Source organism: Passer montanus, unplaced genomic scaffold (assembly GCF_014805655.1).
Source record: "Passer montanus isolate IOZ18808 unplaced genomic scaffold, ASM1480565v1 scaffold164, whole genome shotgun sequence".
NCBI lineage: Eukaryota > Metazoa > Chordata > Aves > Passeriformes > Passeridae > Passer > Passer montanus.
The window spans coordinates 625,759-643,332 of record NW_024363605.1 but is presented as its reverse complement, the minus strand read 5'-3'; the positions used below and the strand labels follow the sequence as shown (position 1 = coordinate 643,332).

The following is a 17,574-nucleotide window of genomic DNA, read 5'->3' as shown; positions in this document are numbered from 1 at the left end:
AAAAATCCCACTATCCTAATGACCTTTTAAATAAACAGATTTTGTTTGTACTGACACAGCAAAATATTGTAGAGACACCTTAGCACACAAGAAGTGTGTGAGTGAAAGAGGATAGACTGAACTCTGTAATCAGGTAGAGATCTCATGCCCTGATGAACTTGCAGTACACATGTACTGTGTACTGTCAGTATCCACTGTTCGATCATTTGTAAGCAGAGAGAAGCAGGTGTTGCTGGCAAAGGGTGTCTGTGCTGTTTGGTTTCTCAAGAAGCGTGATTAGAGAAGGTATTTGAAGGCAGTGAGAATAATCACATGGCATGTGTAAATGAAAGGCAAATCCAAGCAGGGGGTTTGGTGTAATGTTGTGGAAAGCACATTTAGGTGTATTTTTTTTAAGAAAACAGATAGATGTATGGTACCAGGCAATGGAATTTTTTTTATTTGAAACTTCAGTAAAGTAGTATCAAAAAGATTAGCATGGGGTTATAAAAGTTCAGCTTTATATAAGCTCTGTATCTTGTTTCAAAATGAGTACAAACCACAAAAGCATTTTATAATTTTTGAAAAAGAGGTAAGAAATTTTCAGTTTTTCTTTATTACTGCTATACATTTTTGTCTGCATGAAGTTTGTTAGATAATGTAATTGTAATAATGTTTCATGTGATTCTCCTAAATATACAAATAAAGTACATTAGTACCAGCATACTGGTTTATGTCCATTATTAAATGTAAAAATTTAGGAACTTTGTGTTAATGAAACATAAAATTTGAGACATTAATTACATGAAAGTTAGGAAGTTCAGATGGGTTGTTCTCTCTTCCGCTGACGTTTTCTTTTCAGTAGAATCTTTCATTATTTGATTGCACCATACATTGTATCATGCAATTTCATAAACTTGAGGAGAGGAGAGGAGAGGAGAGGAGAGGAGAGGAGAGAGTTTTCTTCCTGCAACACTTTCTAACTTTAATTTTTCAGTTGCACAGAGAGCTAACTGATGCTTAAATGAATCAGGCCCATGTCTAAATATTTTCTGCTCTTTCGGGGGACCTCCAAAAATTTAGCTCGGTTCTTTGGAATCATAGAATGACTATAAATTATGAAGAAGTTGAACACTGTAGCCTATAATTCCTTTGAAATGGGCTATTGGGAGACGAGAGGAGAGGAGAGGAGAGGAGAGGAGAGGAGAGGAGAGAGTTTTCTTCCTGCAACACTTTCTAACTTTAATTTTTCAGTTGCACAGAGAGCTAACTGATGCTTAAATGAATCAGGCCCATGTCTAAATATTTTCTGCTCTTTCGGGGGACCTCCAAAAATTTAGCTCGGTTCTTTGGAATCATAGAATGACTATAAATTATGAAGAAGTTGAACACTGTAGCCTATAATTCCTTTGAAATGGGCTATTGTCTGCCTTACCATGGAAATATGTAGCTCCAGTAAAAAAAAAAAAAATAAAAAACAAAAACATTTATAATTGGTGGCTAAAAGATTTATTCCATCCAGACAGAGGAAAGAAAGTGCTAGTGAAAATGGAGGGCACTTGAAGGTTTTTTCTGACAGCGAAATACAATTTACTAAATTGCAACTCTGTTGATTGGCACTAGTGGGTCTCTCAGTTAAAGATCATTGTGGTGGTTCCTAGACAACATAAAAGATATGGGAATTTTTAGAAATAGACATTTAATTCTGAATTTTTCCATAATATAAAATTTGAAGACCCAGTGAGATCACACTTTAATCACACCAATGAAGGTAGTGGTCAACCTAACCTTGTTAGGTTTTTCTTGCAGAGGATATAAAAAAGGAACATATTGGGCTGGTCTGAATCTTTTGGGAACCTCATCAACTGACCTAGTCTTTAATTTGGCACCTATACTGTGAGCATTTCCAAAGCCTGGAGTGCTATGAGAAGCAGTTCCATGTCATTGCAACAGGCCAGGACTGGATAATAAGTTATATAAATCCCATGTATTTATAGAAGGCTGATTATTATTTATTGAGAAACTTACTGGGTTTTTTAGATAGATATTATATAGCTGGACCTACTAGGTCATCTAATTTAAATACTATTACTATTGATTAATTAAGAAACTATTGTTTGGCAAATACATTTCTATAATATATTTTTACATGTTTACAATACTAGGAAGAGTTAAGATAAGAATTGTTTCTCATTCTTTTCTCTGATGTTCTCACAGGCTTTTCCAGAATGATGCCTGGGAAAGTTGTTTTTCTCTCTGTGGTCAGAGAGCTGCTGTTACAGTTCCGTAGCAGACAAACCAATTAAACAGAGAGATGAACAAACTAAATGATGAGATGGAAAAAATTAAAATAATTTCTAACCTTCTCCACTCATTCTGTTAAATAAATGTTAAAAAAGACCCCAAAAAATCTGGAGGGTAAAACTGCAGAAACAGAGATTAGATTAGGAAAATGAAAGGCTTTTCCTTCTCAAAATTCTTCAAAATTTCGATTATTTTCATTGCTTTGATAAAATTAGACCTGCGTGTTACTGCCATATTTTGTTTTTAGCTTCCATAATGATTATAAATTTTTGCATAAAATGAAAGCAAATAGTTGTTGATACTCCATTTTGCAGCAGTCAGCATGTCACTAAGTTAGTACTTCTCTGAGATCTACAGAGTAGGATTTAGGCTAATTCCTGGCACAGCACATTTCAGCCAAAGGTTGTTTTCCTTTAACCATTTTGTTTTTCATATGCCTTGGCTAATTGCAGGTAATTGGAGTCCAATATAATTTCTTGTTTGATTGCTTGGAAGAAGGGGCGCTTCCGTAGTTGAAAAATAGCTTATTTTCTTCAAAAATAACTGAAATCTGGCTTAGGGTGCTCTAGAGTGCAATACACTATACATTTGTGTTATTTTAGTCTTTTTAAAATTCCCAGAATAGTCATGAAATCTTTGGAAGCTAGCTAATCTCCAGGAGGATGTGACAGGTCTGTTCCAGGATTTGTAAGAGACTGTGACAACTCAACATCATAAGAAAAATTATTTCAAAATTATTGTAAGACTGGGTCAAAGACTCCAGAACCAGCTTCTTCTTTCAAGAGGTGACGCTAAATAGGGTAGAGAAGGAAATCTTGAAACAAAGTTTGGAGAGCTTGTGGAAAAGGGTTAATCAGTTTGACAGTGGTCAGCATCACTTTTACCTGTGCTGTACAAAATTGTGTTGTGTTGAAGGATGGAAATAATAATTTCCATTATAACACCAATAATGGAAAAAAAGAAGGAAAAAAAAAAAGAGAGGATTTATGTGGTAGTTAATGACATGGAAGAAAGTAAAATAACAAACAAGATAATAAGATAGGGAAAACTGTAGCCTGCAAGTTGAGGAGCCAGAGATAATCCTAATATGTTCAGGGTCATTACTTCTGTCCTTGATACAGCTTATTACCTTAGTGCAGAGTTTAATCACGTCACTTCCAGCCTGCTCTCCCCTCCAGAGGAAGACTTTGATGTGAACATGTGTGTGTTCCTGTCCCTGTGTAGTTTATCAATCCATTCTTCTGTCTTTTCCCTTACAATTTCATTTTTTTCTCATTGCCAAGCAAATCTAGTACAAAGGGAGGGGTCTCCAAGTCTGTGAAATTCTAACAAGTTTCATGTTCTTGTGCAAGAAAAGAGAACCAGAAATTACTCCCAGAAAGACTCTCAGCTGAAGGCAGAATTTCAGCCTGAGTTGTGACAAACAGAAGCAGCAAAGGGTAAGCAGAAGGATGGGTACTGAGAAGAGAAACCCCCAAAGACCCTTCCACATGAGATCTTCTCTGCATATTGCACTTTACCCCAAAATGAAATTCACAGGAAACTAGGCATTAGTTCTAGCACCCACAAAGCAAGGAGCTGTGCCTCTTAGTGGAAATAATATGTGGAAATTCCTGTTGCCTAGCCTTAATTCATCTCATTGAAACACATTCTTGTTTTTCTTTGGGATTTCTGTAGTGTTTTCTAGATGGGGGTTAAGGGTTTGTGTCTGTGTTTGATTTGATTTGATTTGATTTGATTTGATGTGAATTGACTTTTTTTGAGGTGTGATGGGCAGGGAGCAAGTGGTCTGCATTACTGAGCTTGATTTGCACCATCACCCAAGGTACCAGCCAAAAACACAAGACTGATAGGTTTTTGCAAGGGAAAGGTTTGCCTTCTTCTCTTTAGAGCAAAAGTTAATTTTGGGTAGAATATTAACACAATTTCTAACATTTCATCCTTGGCTTTTCTAGTGAAAATAGAAATTGCTTTTTCTCTGCCTGGTGTGGCAAGCAACCTGCTTTCTAAAGGTATGAAAATAATGTAAAAATAAATATCTAGTAAAAATACTACGATGGGAAGGAATCCAGTCTGTTTGGAGACTGTTGCAAGACATTGTCTCCATTGCAGACAATGTTAGCTCACATTGTCTTTCCTGTTCTGAGCACCTGAAAGGTGCAGTACATCCCCAAATGTCTACAAACAGTAGCAACTGAGTGCTAAATAATCATTTGCAGAACTTTAGGGCATTGTGAGTATGCTGAGGGCAAGATGCATCTGCTTCTCATAGACATAGTATTGTGAAAGCAGCAGGCAAGGATTTTTGAATGATGGGAGGGGAAAAGATTCAAAGAGGCTGCAAAGCATTCCTCTGGTTCTTCTCTTTTCATATTACTTTTTGTCTGTCATCTCAAAGTTCAGCTCACATCCACATCAGTCCTCATGGACTCCATAGGAATCAGCAGGACTTCATGAATCTATCATATGAACTCTGGAAATGGTCCCAAGTATGCTGATCTTGGTTTCATGTCTGGACAGCTTGATCTAAGCTTGAAACAGAATATTTTAGGTATACAGAGGAAAACTGTTTTGTGCTTATGTGAAGAGAAGAATGTTAGTTGAGATTGCAATGAGACATTTTGCTTATACTATGTCTTCTTGTGTCTCTTAAATCTATTAAACAGCAGCTGATTGCAAAACCGTCTTGCTAATTGGGTGGTTTCAAGCTGCTAGCAGTAGATATCATGTCTGTTTTGCTAAGTGAACATTTAACATTTAAAAGATTAAAAAGTGAGGAGAGTGGAAAAAGATGTAGGGAATCATTCAGGTTGTTTTAGCATCTGAAGTTTTTATCCCAATGGATTATAATTTTGTTAGTGTTAAGGAAGCAGCTCATGGATTTGACTTGAAGTCTTTATCGATATGAAGCTTGAAAAGAAAGATCTACATTGAGCCAGCCTTTCACAAATGCCTAAATCTGTTTCAGAGGTCTGCAATGGGAGATTAGATGGCTCAGATCTTGTACAGCAGATCACCATCACTTTGTAGAGTTGATGAAAATGGGAGGTTCAGGGGTGTTTCCATAGTATAAGAACCAGGCATGACATTATAATATTTAAGGGTAGTAACAGTAGTAAGCTGACCATTGTCATAAAAAAATAATTATGAAAGGTACTATTCCTGAAGGAACAAAAAGCTGATACACAACCATTCTGAGAAGGCAAAACAATACCAGAGTATCCCATACTGACAGACAGTGCACATTGGCCACTTACTAATGGTAAAATATGTGATATTTTCATTGTAATTGAGATTGCTTAGCCAGGGTTCAACACAGAAGGGACTGCAAGCTAACTTTAAAAGTTTGTAGACAGCCAAGTACATAAAGCCAAGACTTTGAGGAGTTTTTGTGTGACTCATCCTAGAAGCTAAATATGAGAAATTGTGAATATATTTGCTTTATGTACTACTGCTTGTACTTGAGGATTCTATACCTTCTTCTCATATTCTTTTACCTTAAAAGGCTGTAGCCTATGGCTGTTCTTTGGTGCTCTGTAAAAGTAGATCAGTTTTTGAAGCCTTTTTAAAGCCAGTGCTGAATTGTAAGCTACTGATTCAACTCTGGTTTTAAGATTTTTCAACTCTCCTATCTTAGTGATGATAATCATGTTTGTGTGTATTTGAATAGCTGAACCCGAAATTCCTTCATTTGACTTTTCACTAAGCATCTGTTTTAGCAGTGCTTTTTCCTCTGCATTAAGCTTCAGCCCTGCACATTTGTAACACTCAAAGTGTAGTCAATAAAAAGTAAATGTCTAGAAGCTCTTAATTGTAATTTCATAGCCATATCATCAACTCTGTCTTCCCTCTTGTCCTATCACAAGCATAGACTTAGGAACTACATTGCTAAAGTCCTTGAATTCTATTTGGGTAATTATTCTTCCTCTGTGAAGGAATGGACTCCTAAATTTGTTGCAGGTTGAATTCCTTTTCCATTTGCTCCTCCTGCACCTTCCTTAAAAGAAAATAAGAACATCAGTGTATTCCACAGTAAACAGTATAAATATATATGTTGTTTGGTTTATGTTAAAATAAATTGCATTCTGTGTTTAGCTTAAACCCTTAATGCTGTGGGATATGGGAATCATGAGGCAGGGGAGATACTAGCATAGGCACAACTTTTTGCTAGTTGTCAGATTCATTCTTTATTGATTGGTACCAGCTTCAGACGAGGCCTTGCATGGTCCTCACTCATTACTGGAAGCCACACATCAGTGTCGTGGGTCATTAGTCGCTTTCTTTCCTTAAACCGTAATTTAACACTTTTCTGTGATGAGCAGTTAGTCTTTCTTTAACACTGCTGAGTCTTTCTAGCAGTCCATGTCAAGGATTGAACTTCCCAAATTATATATTTCAGACATTAAGAAAGAAAGGACTTAATGGCTGTGACAGTCCAGACCCTGATGCAGACGATTCAGTAGGTCACAGCCCTGAGTCTGAGGACAAGTACAGAAAACTTAATGAAGATATTGATCTAATGATCAGCAGGCAAAGATTATGTGTAAGTACTCTGAGTTCCTTTTCATTTTTTTTACTTTCTGATATTTCTCTGAATCTGGCAGGCATTGCACAAGAAAGAAAACAAAGCTTGTGAAAGCCCTGATCCTGACTCCTCTTATGCTCTCACCCCACGCACTGAAGAAAAATATAAAAAAATTAATGAAGAATTTGATAATATGATCAAGAGCCATAAAATACCTGTAAGTACCAAAGGTTAGATGGCTGTCTGCTGATAACTGCCGCAGTTAACCCTTTCAGTTCTGGCTTCTTAAGGAAGTAAATTCAGCTAGAAAGAGGCTTTAATAGCCAAATATATAACTAAACAGTGTGGTGAGAAAATTTCACATAGCATATTTTTCTTTCAAGTCTCTAACTCTGAGAAAGAGACAAAGCCTATTATGGATGAAACCTACGGAAGGAAGTGAAATATATGTATATGAACTATACTCACTTGATTTACAGAAGTGTTTTACCACACCATTTGCCCAAATTATACTCAAAAAATAACAGTGGAAATCTTTCTTTGTGGACAGGCTAACAAATCTACAAACTACTTTCTGTGGTGATATACAAAAAGTGATGTAAAACTGAAATTGCCTTATATATAGTAATTAGTGTGCTTAGTGTGTGTAACTTCAATTTTGTTTAGTAACTTCAATTAGTGTGTTTAGTGTGTGTAACTTCAAATTCTTAGAATTGTCTCTGCTAAATTCAGTTGCAGCACTGAAGGGTTATAGCTACTTGCTCGCTGCAGAGAAACAGACTGCATGAGAGCCTAATGGCAGGTCTCAGACATGTTTTTGTGTTGGGGTGATTTTACAGCTTTATCAGAGAATTTGCTTTGACATCATCAGCATTACTTTAATGCTTTAACATGAGCTAAATTTTGTTTTAACCAAGGCAAAATTTCTAACAAGCAGTCATGTGCCTTGCCAGATATCTAAGAGAAATAACTCTGCATGTCGTATTTGTTTTGCACGAGACATACAAAGGATGAATTATTTGTCATTATGTTTAATATAACATTGTTAAAGACAAGTATGGAGGTTTGGAGGTTATATTTGATTGGTTTTCTAAGTGTCTGTGGAAAAAAAAGTAGGAAACCAAATATTTGCTCAGATCCAAAGAAGCATTTGAATTTTTATAGGTAACTTCTTATTTCTAAAAAAACAAGAATAAGAGATTATTTGTATGTGTTCATGTCATTCCCATACAAAGGTTGCATGGTTATCTGCCAAAAATGTTGTCTGCATACCAAGAATGCACAGTGTCTTCTATACTGTTAGTCAATTGCACATAAAAAATCTGACAAGTAAGATGAGGATACTTTTTAAGGAGGCTCAGATTCTCTCTCCAGCACTCTAGTTGTTCTTTCTATTAACTCTCAGCAGAAGGATTTTTCACTCAAGATACTTAAAACTTGAATAAGTTCTTACATAAAGCCAAAAATATTTTGGAAAAATATAAGGACACCAAATAATATTTGGTGACTAGACTAGAAAAGCACCAAATTTTATAAAGCAATATATAAAATGACTGGTTAAGGGTGCTCAAAATGTATGTAGACTATCAGGGAGAAATACAGATCTATCCAAATTTTTTTACCTCCCATTTTATTTGCTTCTTTTGGAAAGCTGTTTTTCTCAACAAAACAGCTCTAAAGCTGTCACTATTAATTTGGTTTCTCAGGATGCAACTCAGCTTGACAAATGATGACTGCAGTATTGAGGGAGACTGTTATAAGCCAGACTGCTTAAATCTTTTTCACATCAAAATCTAACCAATTGTCATTCTTTCATGCCATTGCTCTTTCAAGGATGACTTTTGGCTTTTTCAAATAAAACTGAGAGAATTTTCATCAAGCTACTTTTCTGCCTTAAAAATATATTTGGAGTGATCCTTCAGAACATCTGTTAATCTCATGCTACCTGTTTCTTTTCTTTCCTAACAGAATAGGTCATGTTATAATCATCTGAAATCTTAAGTCATTAAAAAAAATTTTGGAAAAAAAACTTCATTCCTGTAGTAGTGAGTTCTATCTCTTTCTTTACCTCTATAAGCATTTGGGAAAATTGTCTTTTCTGTAAACTGAGGAAATATATAAGATTAAGAAACCAGACAGTTAATGTGAGCATAGTATATCAGTTTTGTTTTCCCAAAATTAATGGCATTTCCCTCCAGTTGCTTTCATTAAATATAACTTTTTAACATCAAATATAGTCCTACTTCAGGAATTAATTGGTGATTTAGGGTACAACTTCCTACCTTTCAGGAGGTTATGAGGTGCAGTGTATTAATCTTTTTGTGCAATTGCTTCAGAGATGCTTCAGAGATACAGAACAGTAAAATGTTAGCATTTTTTCATATAAGACAGAATAGCCATTCTCTGAATACATCACAAGATTAGGGCCTCTGTCCTCCATCAAGCTGCTTACCACTATAGGAAGAAAGAGTAGATATTCTCTGGTAATGCAACAGGAGCTCCTTCTCTTGGCATAAGCCAACATGTAATGAGCAAGATCGAGATCACAACTCATACATAAGGGAAATTTGTAACAGCCTGGTTTTATATATAAATATTATGTATTATATACAGTAATTTCCTTAACTGGACAAATCAGAATAACTAAGTCAGGGAAGATATATTCATTTACTTGTGATCATCAAAGGTAGGTGAGAAAATTGGGGAGAAGAAAGCAAAATTAATAATAAAGTTACTGAGTCAAGTCTCTAAATCACTACTTATAGAATATATAAAACAATGCATTACCTCTGCCTGGTTTTGTAACATAAAAAAGCTGCTGCCAAATGAAAACAACACTGGCATTTGCTCCTAACAACTAAACCCAATAATATTTCCTCAGATAATTTTCTGGGGATAACTATTCATATTGTTCTAAACCATCTGATAAAAATTGGACACTTATTTGCAAATTTAATAAAAATTATGAAAGCGGAGAAGACAGAAATAGCTCACTAGAAGGAAGCTATAAGTATCTCTGTTTAAATGAATGAAGGCCTGGTTGAATATGGGGGAATAAAACCAATACTTAACACAGAATGTTTGGCCCATTAAGTTCCCAGGGGACTGAGTGTCCAACACTTTGCTTGGCATCACATATCACTGCTTGTGGAATGAGCGTCTAACATTGTGTGCTGTACACTGGCAGTATCATCTCTGGTGAGCCTTCTGCGCTCTTTGACAGTAGTGTCTAAAGGAGAAAAGACAAAGAGAGGGAGAAAAATAGGCAAAGTGTGTCATGTCTATACACATGACAGTATAGACTTTGTCTATATTAGAATTAGCAAAAAAAGAAAAAAAAAACCACTAAAGCAGCATGAAGTGTGCGTATCTCTGATGTGAATTCTTTGAACAGTCCCTATCAGGCTTTTGACACCTTTGATGCCAAATAACATTCTCCCAGACAATTTCTTTGTTTTGTTTGTTTGTTAGTCCAAGCCAGGAACAATTCCCAATTGTCAGTCTATGCGTAGTCATGACTTTTTGAGGCTGAGAAAGTTTAGTGGTATGGATGTGAACTGCTCTGTGGCTTCAGATGGCCTCAGTTCCTCCCTAGCTTCTGCTAATATAGATATTACACAAGTGCATCAGAAAATTTATTGTTCATCAGGCTGAAATGGAATCAATATGACCTATGGCTCACCAGGAATGACTAGGGAATCTGCAGGACATTGCAGTTCTATGTGAGGACACTTTAATAAAGTTAGGCAAAGAGAAAACTGTACCTAGAAATATAGTGTTTAATACTGATATTTACCCAGTCAAACTTCTCTCTCTATCTTTTGACCGTAGTGAAGAAGAAATAAAAACTACGGTGTTTCAGATATAGTATATTGTGCTGAAAAGCAGAAAGTAAACTAACTTTGCCCTTATAAAATTGCCTATGAAGTGCTCTGTAAACAGATGCAAGTTGATCTAGATAGTGGGAAAAATGACAAAAACTAGACTATTAGTACAGAAATTAAATAATTCAACTATTTTAAAAATATAATTTTTAAATGACAAAATGAAAGCTAAGTAACAGTTTTACATGACTAGGCAGACTGGCAACTCAAAGAGCTACCAAGATTTGAGCTCTTGTACAAATGTAGAAAAAGAAGAATCTTGAACAGTTTGGTTTGTACTGGAAGGAAGAGCATAGTGGTTAAAGCAAACAAGCTTTTAGAATTATGGCAAGACCTTCAGTTTTGCATTAGTACAGGGTTTTAAGTTTAGATAACAGAAATTTAGATTAGGAAAAGTTATTAAGAAAATAGAGACAATAATAGTCTCTACCCAGATTCAGAAGGTAGTCTTCATAGATCTTGTGACACAGGGTGATGTAAACCTTATGCACAGTGCTCCCTTTATTGGACAGTTATTGCAACATGGACTGGTACTCAAGCAGGCAGGTCCACGGGCTCAAAGCCACCAGGCAGAGAGAACTCCATCACATCAGGCTATAACTGGGACTGAAACATGGAGAGCTCAAACACTGACTTTGAACTCCACAAACAGTCACGTGCTTCTGACTAACATGGGATTTAGGAACATTTTTGATCCTTCTGACATAACAGTAGGACCAAAACATACGTTCAAGCTCTTCCAATGTTTCAGATTATGCTATGTGACCCTATTTCCAAGGAGCTTAGACCTGAGTCATAAGGGTGCAGATTACATGTAGATTCTTACATCTGTAGATTAGATGTAGAACATGTGGATTCCCAAAACACCTCACCTTCCTTTCCTACCTCTACTTAAATCAATCAGCTCTATGAAAAATACAGCCCTTAGAGTGCATTTCAGCTACTCAGCCAAGGGAAGCAAATTCCCATGTGCCCCCAGGATGGGAAGCAATGCCAGCATGTCCATCTATTCAACTACTGTTGCTATGGCTATCTCTCGAAAAAAGGAGAGGGTATCAGAGCTAAATTAATGCTTCAAAATCATACAAAAGCATTTGCATAAAGTATCCTTAACATCATACCCTGAAAATCTTGCTCTTTGTTTCAGTGGTTAGGCAAAATAATTCCTCCATATTTAGAGTAAAATTTTCTCTGTTCCTAGAGAGGACCAAGAAAGAAAAAAACAACCTTAAGAAATAACTTTAATTTGATGGATAGTACTGTAATACAGAGGGCATAGCCAACAGCTCCAGCCAGAGAAGAGACACAGGTGGCACAATTTCAGGGTGCCTCGGTTGCCTGACAAGCAGTTGATATGTCCAGCTCTCCTCCTAGGTCCTTGAAGACATACCAGTACTATCAGCTGCCAACAATAAAATTAAAACCTTTAATTTCCTCCCTTGGAATATGTTACCAGTGTACTTTAAACAATTTTTTGATATGTTTAAACTCTTGAAGCTTATAAGATTATAAATATTAGAAAACTTGCAAATTGAGGGTCTATATTCACATATTGAATACTTAAAATTCTGTCAGGTAATTCTGAAAAGGTTTTTCTGATCAAAATGACAAGAAAATTAAAACTTAATTTTTAAAACAAATAACTTAAATATGGATTTCTAATGTAGTCATAACTTTTATAGAAATTCAAGCAATTGATACCCAAGAAATCCCAATCAACAAAATCACAACCAGCCAAGAAAACTTGAACTGAGCTTCTTAAGAGCAAATGAGACATGTGTCTCCTCACAACCTCTGTTAGTGTGGTACATTATTTGCAGGGTTTTTTTAAAGCATTCTTGCAATGGGAAGTGGCTCAGGAGAAGATTATGTTATTAGGTATGAAAATAGGATATTGAAAAAGCATCACTAAACACCACTTCCGCCCCCCAAAAAATAACTGACAAAGACTAGTGTGTATCTAAATTTCTTGTATTTGTTGCTGTCCCTGAGGAGAACTTTACTTTTTTTAAGCCCTTCCAAGCTAAAATAGAAACTCATTAAAAAATGCTTTACTGTGCTGGCATCTTTTATGTGACTTGGGGTAATTCGGGTTACTAAGGCAACACAAGCTGAAGTTAGAGACTTCCCTTTTGTATTCCATCCCTTCCAATTTTTTCCATGTGATGAAGTCACCGTTGTCATGTAATCTTGATCTTGCAGTAATCTATGGCACTAGATTAAGGCGACAAGTGAACAATTAGGACTTCAAAGAATGAAACAAATAGGAAATTATGCTGCATTAGGCAGAGGTTTGTTTTAAACAAAAAAAAGTAGAAAAAATGAAAAAAAATTTTCTAAGTTTCACAAAATAAATGTGCAAGCTGTATTAAAGGACGATGGAATCATTATTTCAAAAATCATATTTAAAAGACTTGGTAATTATTTTGATACTCTTATCTTGAGTCTTAGGGAAAAGGGGAAAACACAAATATTTTAACCATCAAGTACAAAATATTTGAACTAAATATAGAGTACTTAAAGGCTGTTTCAGTTTTGTACTATTCTTGTATTTGTTTTCCATTTTTGCTTGTACAGGCTGTTCCACCACCAAACTTTGAAATGCCAGTTTCTATCCCAGTGTCCAACCACAACAGTTTGGTATACAGTAACCCAGTCAACTCACTGGGAAACCCCAACCTTTTACCACTGGCTCATCCTTCTTTGCAAAGGAATAGTATGTCTCCTGGTGTGTCACATCGGCCTCCAAGTGCAGGTAACACAGGTAGGCTCTGTTCAATCCCATTCCTTCAAATGCTCTACTATCAGCTCCTTGCATGCCTCGGGTCACTTTAAATTGTACTCCAAGAAAAAAAGAACATTAACAGTCATAAGAACTTGTCTAAAACTGCTGTGTTGAAAAATCAAGAGACAAAAAAAAACCAAAAAAAAACCCCCAAAACCAAAACAAAACAAAACATTAAAAAAACCCAAAAAAACCCACCAGAATACTGAATATTGACTAAGATTGAAGGAAATCAGTGAAGTCAATGAAGGGCAGACAGCATGATTTTGATTTTTCATAAAAAGGCAGTTTATCTACTTAATTCATGCAAGTACTCATTATAACATAAAACAGGGAAGAAAATGTAGCCAATGCAAAATTTGAAGTAAATTAGAACACTGATTACTTAAATAATCAGTCTACATGCTAAATGAAGAATTTCTTTTTATTGATTCACTCACAAATTCCTTGATGGGTTAATGTTAGTTGAGCTCTGTACTTCAGTACTTTACATAGCAAGGGGTTGTGCTTTGTTCTGGTGATGACCAGAGCTGTCTCTGATTAGGGTAAGTGGGGATTAGGTTGTTTCAATCTGTCTGCCTCCAGCAACATCAAGATCTTTAAGTATACCAGGTTCAAAGAATCATTTGAGGTTTCCAAGTGGGAAGAGAAGTTTTAAAAATCCTTAGTGTAAATGTCTGTGAAAGGCTGAGAAAATTAAAAACTATGGATATGTATTTATTCTGAGTTACATTCTTTTCCAGGAATCATCAGCCTCTTCCTCCCAATCCTTTACTTTTCAGACTAGCATTCAACTAAAGATAGTTTTCAAATGAAGGAGTACTATACATAGCTTTCAAACATAATTTTTCATATGCTGTGGAAGCATGAAACTAAAATAAGGAAATTAAGGGTACTCCATCTTTGGTTTGTCCTTGAAAGGCAAGTGTCTAATATAGGTAACATCAAACATGACGATTTTATAATTATGGATCTGATTCAACTGCGTGTTGAAGTCAGACGAAATAAATAATGGGTACTACAGCAGGCTGATTGAAGGTACAGAAAATATTTTGAATGTTTGAGTGTTGTAATTTATTGTGCTTATTTACATTTCATTCAAACCCCCAGGTGGCTTGATGGGTGGGGACCTCACAACCGGTGCAGGCACCAGTGCAGGTAAAGAGAGAAAAATTCTACTTATTTTTTCGAGTGAATAAAGGAGTTACTTCAAAAGCTGAGTTCAAAAATAGCTCCATTTTGGAGAGGGGATAGTAAAAATCCATTCACATTTTTTTAATTCCCTCAGCTGGGTTGTGGAGCATTCATTGGCATTTGTGCTTCTCTTATTAGTAGAAAGAGGTTTGTTCTCCACCAGCATCTAAAATCTTGCACCTCAACAAATTTCACAGAAACAAATGTCTGATTTCCTTCACATTAGCCTTTCCATAAAAACTTATGGTTACATTGCTTTGCCTTGTTCCAGAAAAACTCCTGATAGGGTCAATGTGAGAAGCTTTGAACCTTTTTGCATTCTGGGAAGGTTTGCCATTGACTTGAGTAGAATTAGGGCTTCATTTTATTAGTTTAAGCTTGAATAAAGATTTCAATAGTGAGCTGCTCATTGTATTTCAATGTACTGTGTGTAATCTGTACTTCCAAACCCTGCTCTAAGACTATTTCTAGTCAGCAAAATCTGTTAGCCTTTTCTTAAATAATTAGTAATTAACTTAAGCTTTGTCATATATATTTGCTTACTGCTTTGATACACAACAGGTAAAGGATTTTCAAAATACCCAGGCAGAGAAAAAGATATGCCATTTAGTCCTGCTCCCTTAGAACTACGAAGAAGTGTACTTGCTGAGGTCTGTATTATCAAAGCAATGTTGTCAGAGTAGTCCCCTTTGCTCAGTAAACTCAGGGATTTGTTAGCAATATCAGCAATGTTGCATTATGACAAGTAGAGATTACAAAAGACAATGGCAAAATTGCTTTTGAAGTTTGAGAAGTAAACATGTATATTCACATAAAATAATGTGTAAAGCATGATGTTTTTCTTGGGTAACTGCTCTCAGGCAGAATTGTACAGAAAAATAGTTGGAAGATCCATTTTGTGCACTATAAATCAAGGCAGATATATATGGCAATTCCAATACTGTCTGTTAATATCACTTATAAAGAAATTTTGGATATAATGGTTTAGGGTTTTTCTTCCTTGTCTTTTCTCAGCCTGAATTAGGGACCTCCACTCCCCTTTTATTTTCACACACAGATGAGTCACAGATATTTGTGCAATGCATTCACAGTACAATTAGAGCTGCACAGCACTGTACCAGAAAGGCCCTTTAAACACATACTAAAGATTTAGGGAGTTGTTTTGTATTAATTTTGGAGTTGGGAAGGCAAACCATGGAAATTTCACTATCAGTCTCCTTTGTTCTCAAAGAAAAAAAAAAAAAAGGTGACACAAAATTATAGGTTTTTTTATTGTCTCCTGTTAACCTCTGACACAGCGCTAAAGAAATATTCATTCTGCAGTATTCGCATTTCATCTTACTTGTAAGCTCGAGCAGAACTTCAGGAACAGAGGCAGAGGGACTGACATAGGAATTGATCGCCCTATTAAGGGGCTCCCTCTCCTGGCTCATATAGAAATATCATCACATCGTTACTGGTCTCCCATTCCTTTAAATAGATGCTGAAAAGCAATTAGTAAAGATGGCAGTGTTTCATTTTAAAACAGGGCCACACTAAAATAAAATTTCATCTGCATGTGCATTTCTGTTAATAATCCTTGCTCTTAATAAAGTCTGTGTATCACTACACCAGCTGAAGATTTATTTTTTTTTTAAATATGGAGTTTTTTTGGAAATATATTAAAAGCATACTTAAGCATAAGAAGCAATGGTTTGATTATTCTTATTCAAAAATTAAGGACTTGTATTAAGCTTTCAAACAATGCAATTTTGGAGTAAGCAATTTATTTGAACAGCATATATATGAGGAACACTGCTGAGAATACATCATAAATATTTAATTAAAGGAACAGTCTTTGTTCTTTATTGGAAAATAAAAGCTTTAAATGTCATTAAAGAAATGTTTTGTAAATCTCCTTAAAGCAGAAAAATAGGAAGAATTAGATAAAGGGCTGAAGGAAGATGGAAAGGTCACTATAAGGTTGAATCCTTTTAGTTGTATCATTCCGCAATGGCGCTATTTTGAACAGGCAACTTTCTTTAAGATAAAGAAAAAAAAACATCAAAAGTTCTCTTTGTTCATAATTTTACACAAGAAACAAAAACCTGTGTGTTTTCTTCTTTCTGGCATCTGAGAAGCTGGTAGCATGATCATGTTTGGGTTCATATTTCGGCCAAATTAGAACATTCTGAATTTGCATTTTTTCACAATGTGAAAAAATAGCATATATTCAAAATAATATACTCCAAGAGAAAGAGTCTAAACAATTTCATTTTTGTCATTATAAAATGAAACTACTTTTTGTTATTACCACCAGACCTCAGTTTCTGCAGTACTTCAATAAATTGCATCAAAATAAATTGCATTGTCACTGCAATATGAGAAATGGAAAATGATTATTTAAGACAGTGTTTAAAGAAGTATGTTTTTTCATTGCTTTGGATTATTTCAAGTAGTAACCATTGAATGATCCACAATTTACCTTGGGAGTTAACCCAAGACATAAATAGAACTTAGAAAGTTGACTACTTCTTCATTACACAACGAATTACCATATATGGTATTTTTAAGGTTAACCAAGGTTGTCTCAGATTCATAAGAGTAAGTTTGTTCTCAGCCAAACACTGAGTGAGTAGTTTCTAACATGTGATAGTAGCAACGGCCAACAAAATTGGAGTGATCTTCACATTTCATATCATTGTTAAATTATAAATACAGCAATGTCTTTGACACTGTTTCCTCAAAAGAGAGGCTTTTGATTGAAAGACAGAACAAGAACTTTTTGGACCCCATAGGCATACTATAAATCCATTTTAGTTTACTGCATAACTAATATGAAGGCTAAGTGATATATTTACCTGTTTACATAATAGACTACTTAAGTTCTTTTAATTTTAATAGACTGTAGTCTTTAACAAAAC

General features: G+C 35.4%; 1 protein-coding gene across 19 annotated transcripts in view; it reads left to right on the top strand.

The window, feature by feature from the left end:
- The window catches only part of MEF2C (myocyte enhancer factor 2C), a 132,827-nt gene that overhangs the window by 89,845 nt on the left and 25,408 nt on the right, over positions 1 to 17,574 (top strand). For 15 of the 19 annotated variants that reach the window (XM_039703552.1, XM_039703553.1, XM_039703554.1 and 12 more), the window contains 3 exons: positions 6,683 to 6,826; positions 13,270 to 13,456; positions 14,588 to 14,635. In XM_039703552.1, coding sequence (XP_039559486.1) covers positions 6,683 to 6,826; positions 13,270 to 13,456; positions 14,588 to 14,635 — 379 coding nt within the window. Of the gene's footprint in view, positions 1 to 6,682; positions 6,827 to 6,887; positions 7,026 to 13,269; positions 13,457 to 14,587; positions 14,636 to 17,574 lie in introns of all 19 variants that reach the window. The other 4 variants (XM_039703558.1, XM_039703569.1, XM_039703566.1 and 1 more) reach the window with 1 other exon arrangement.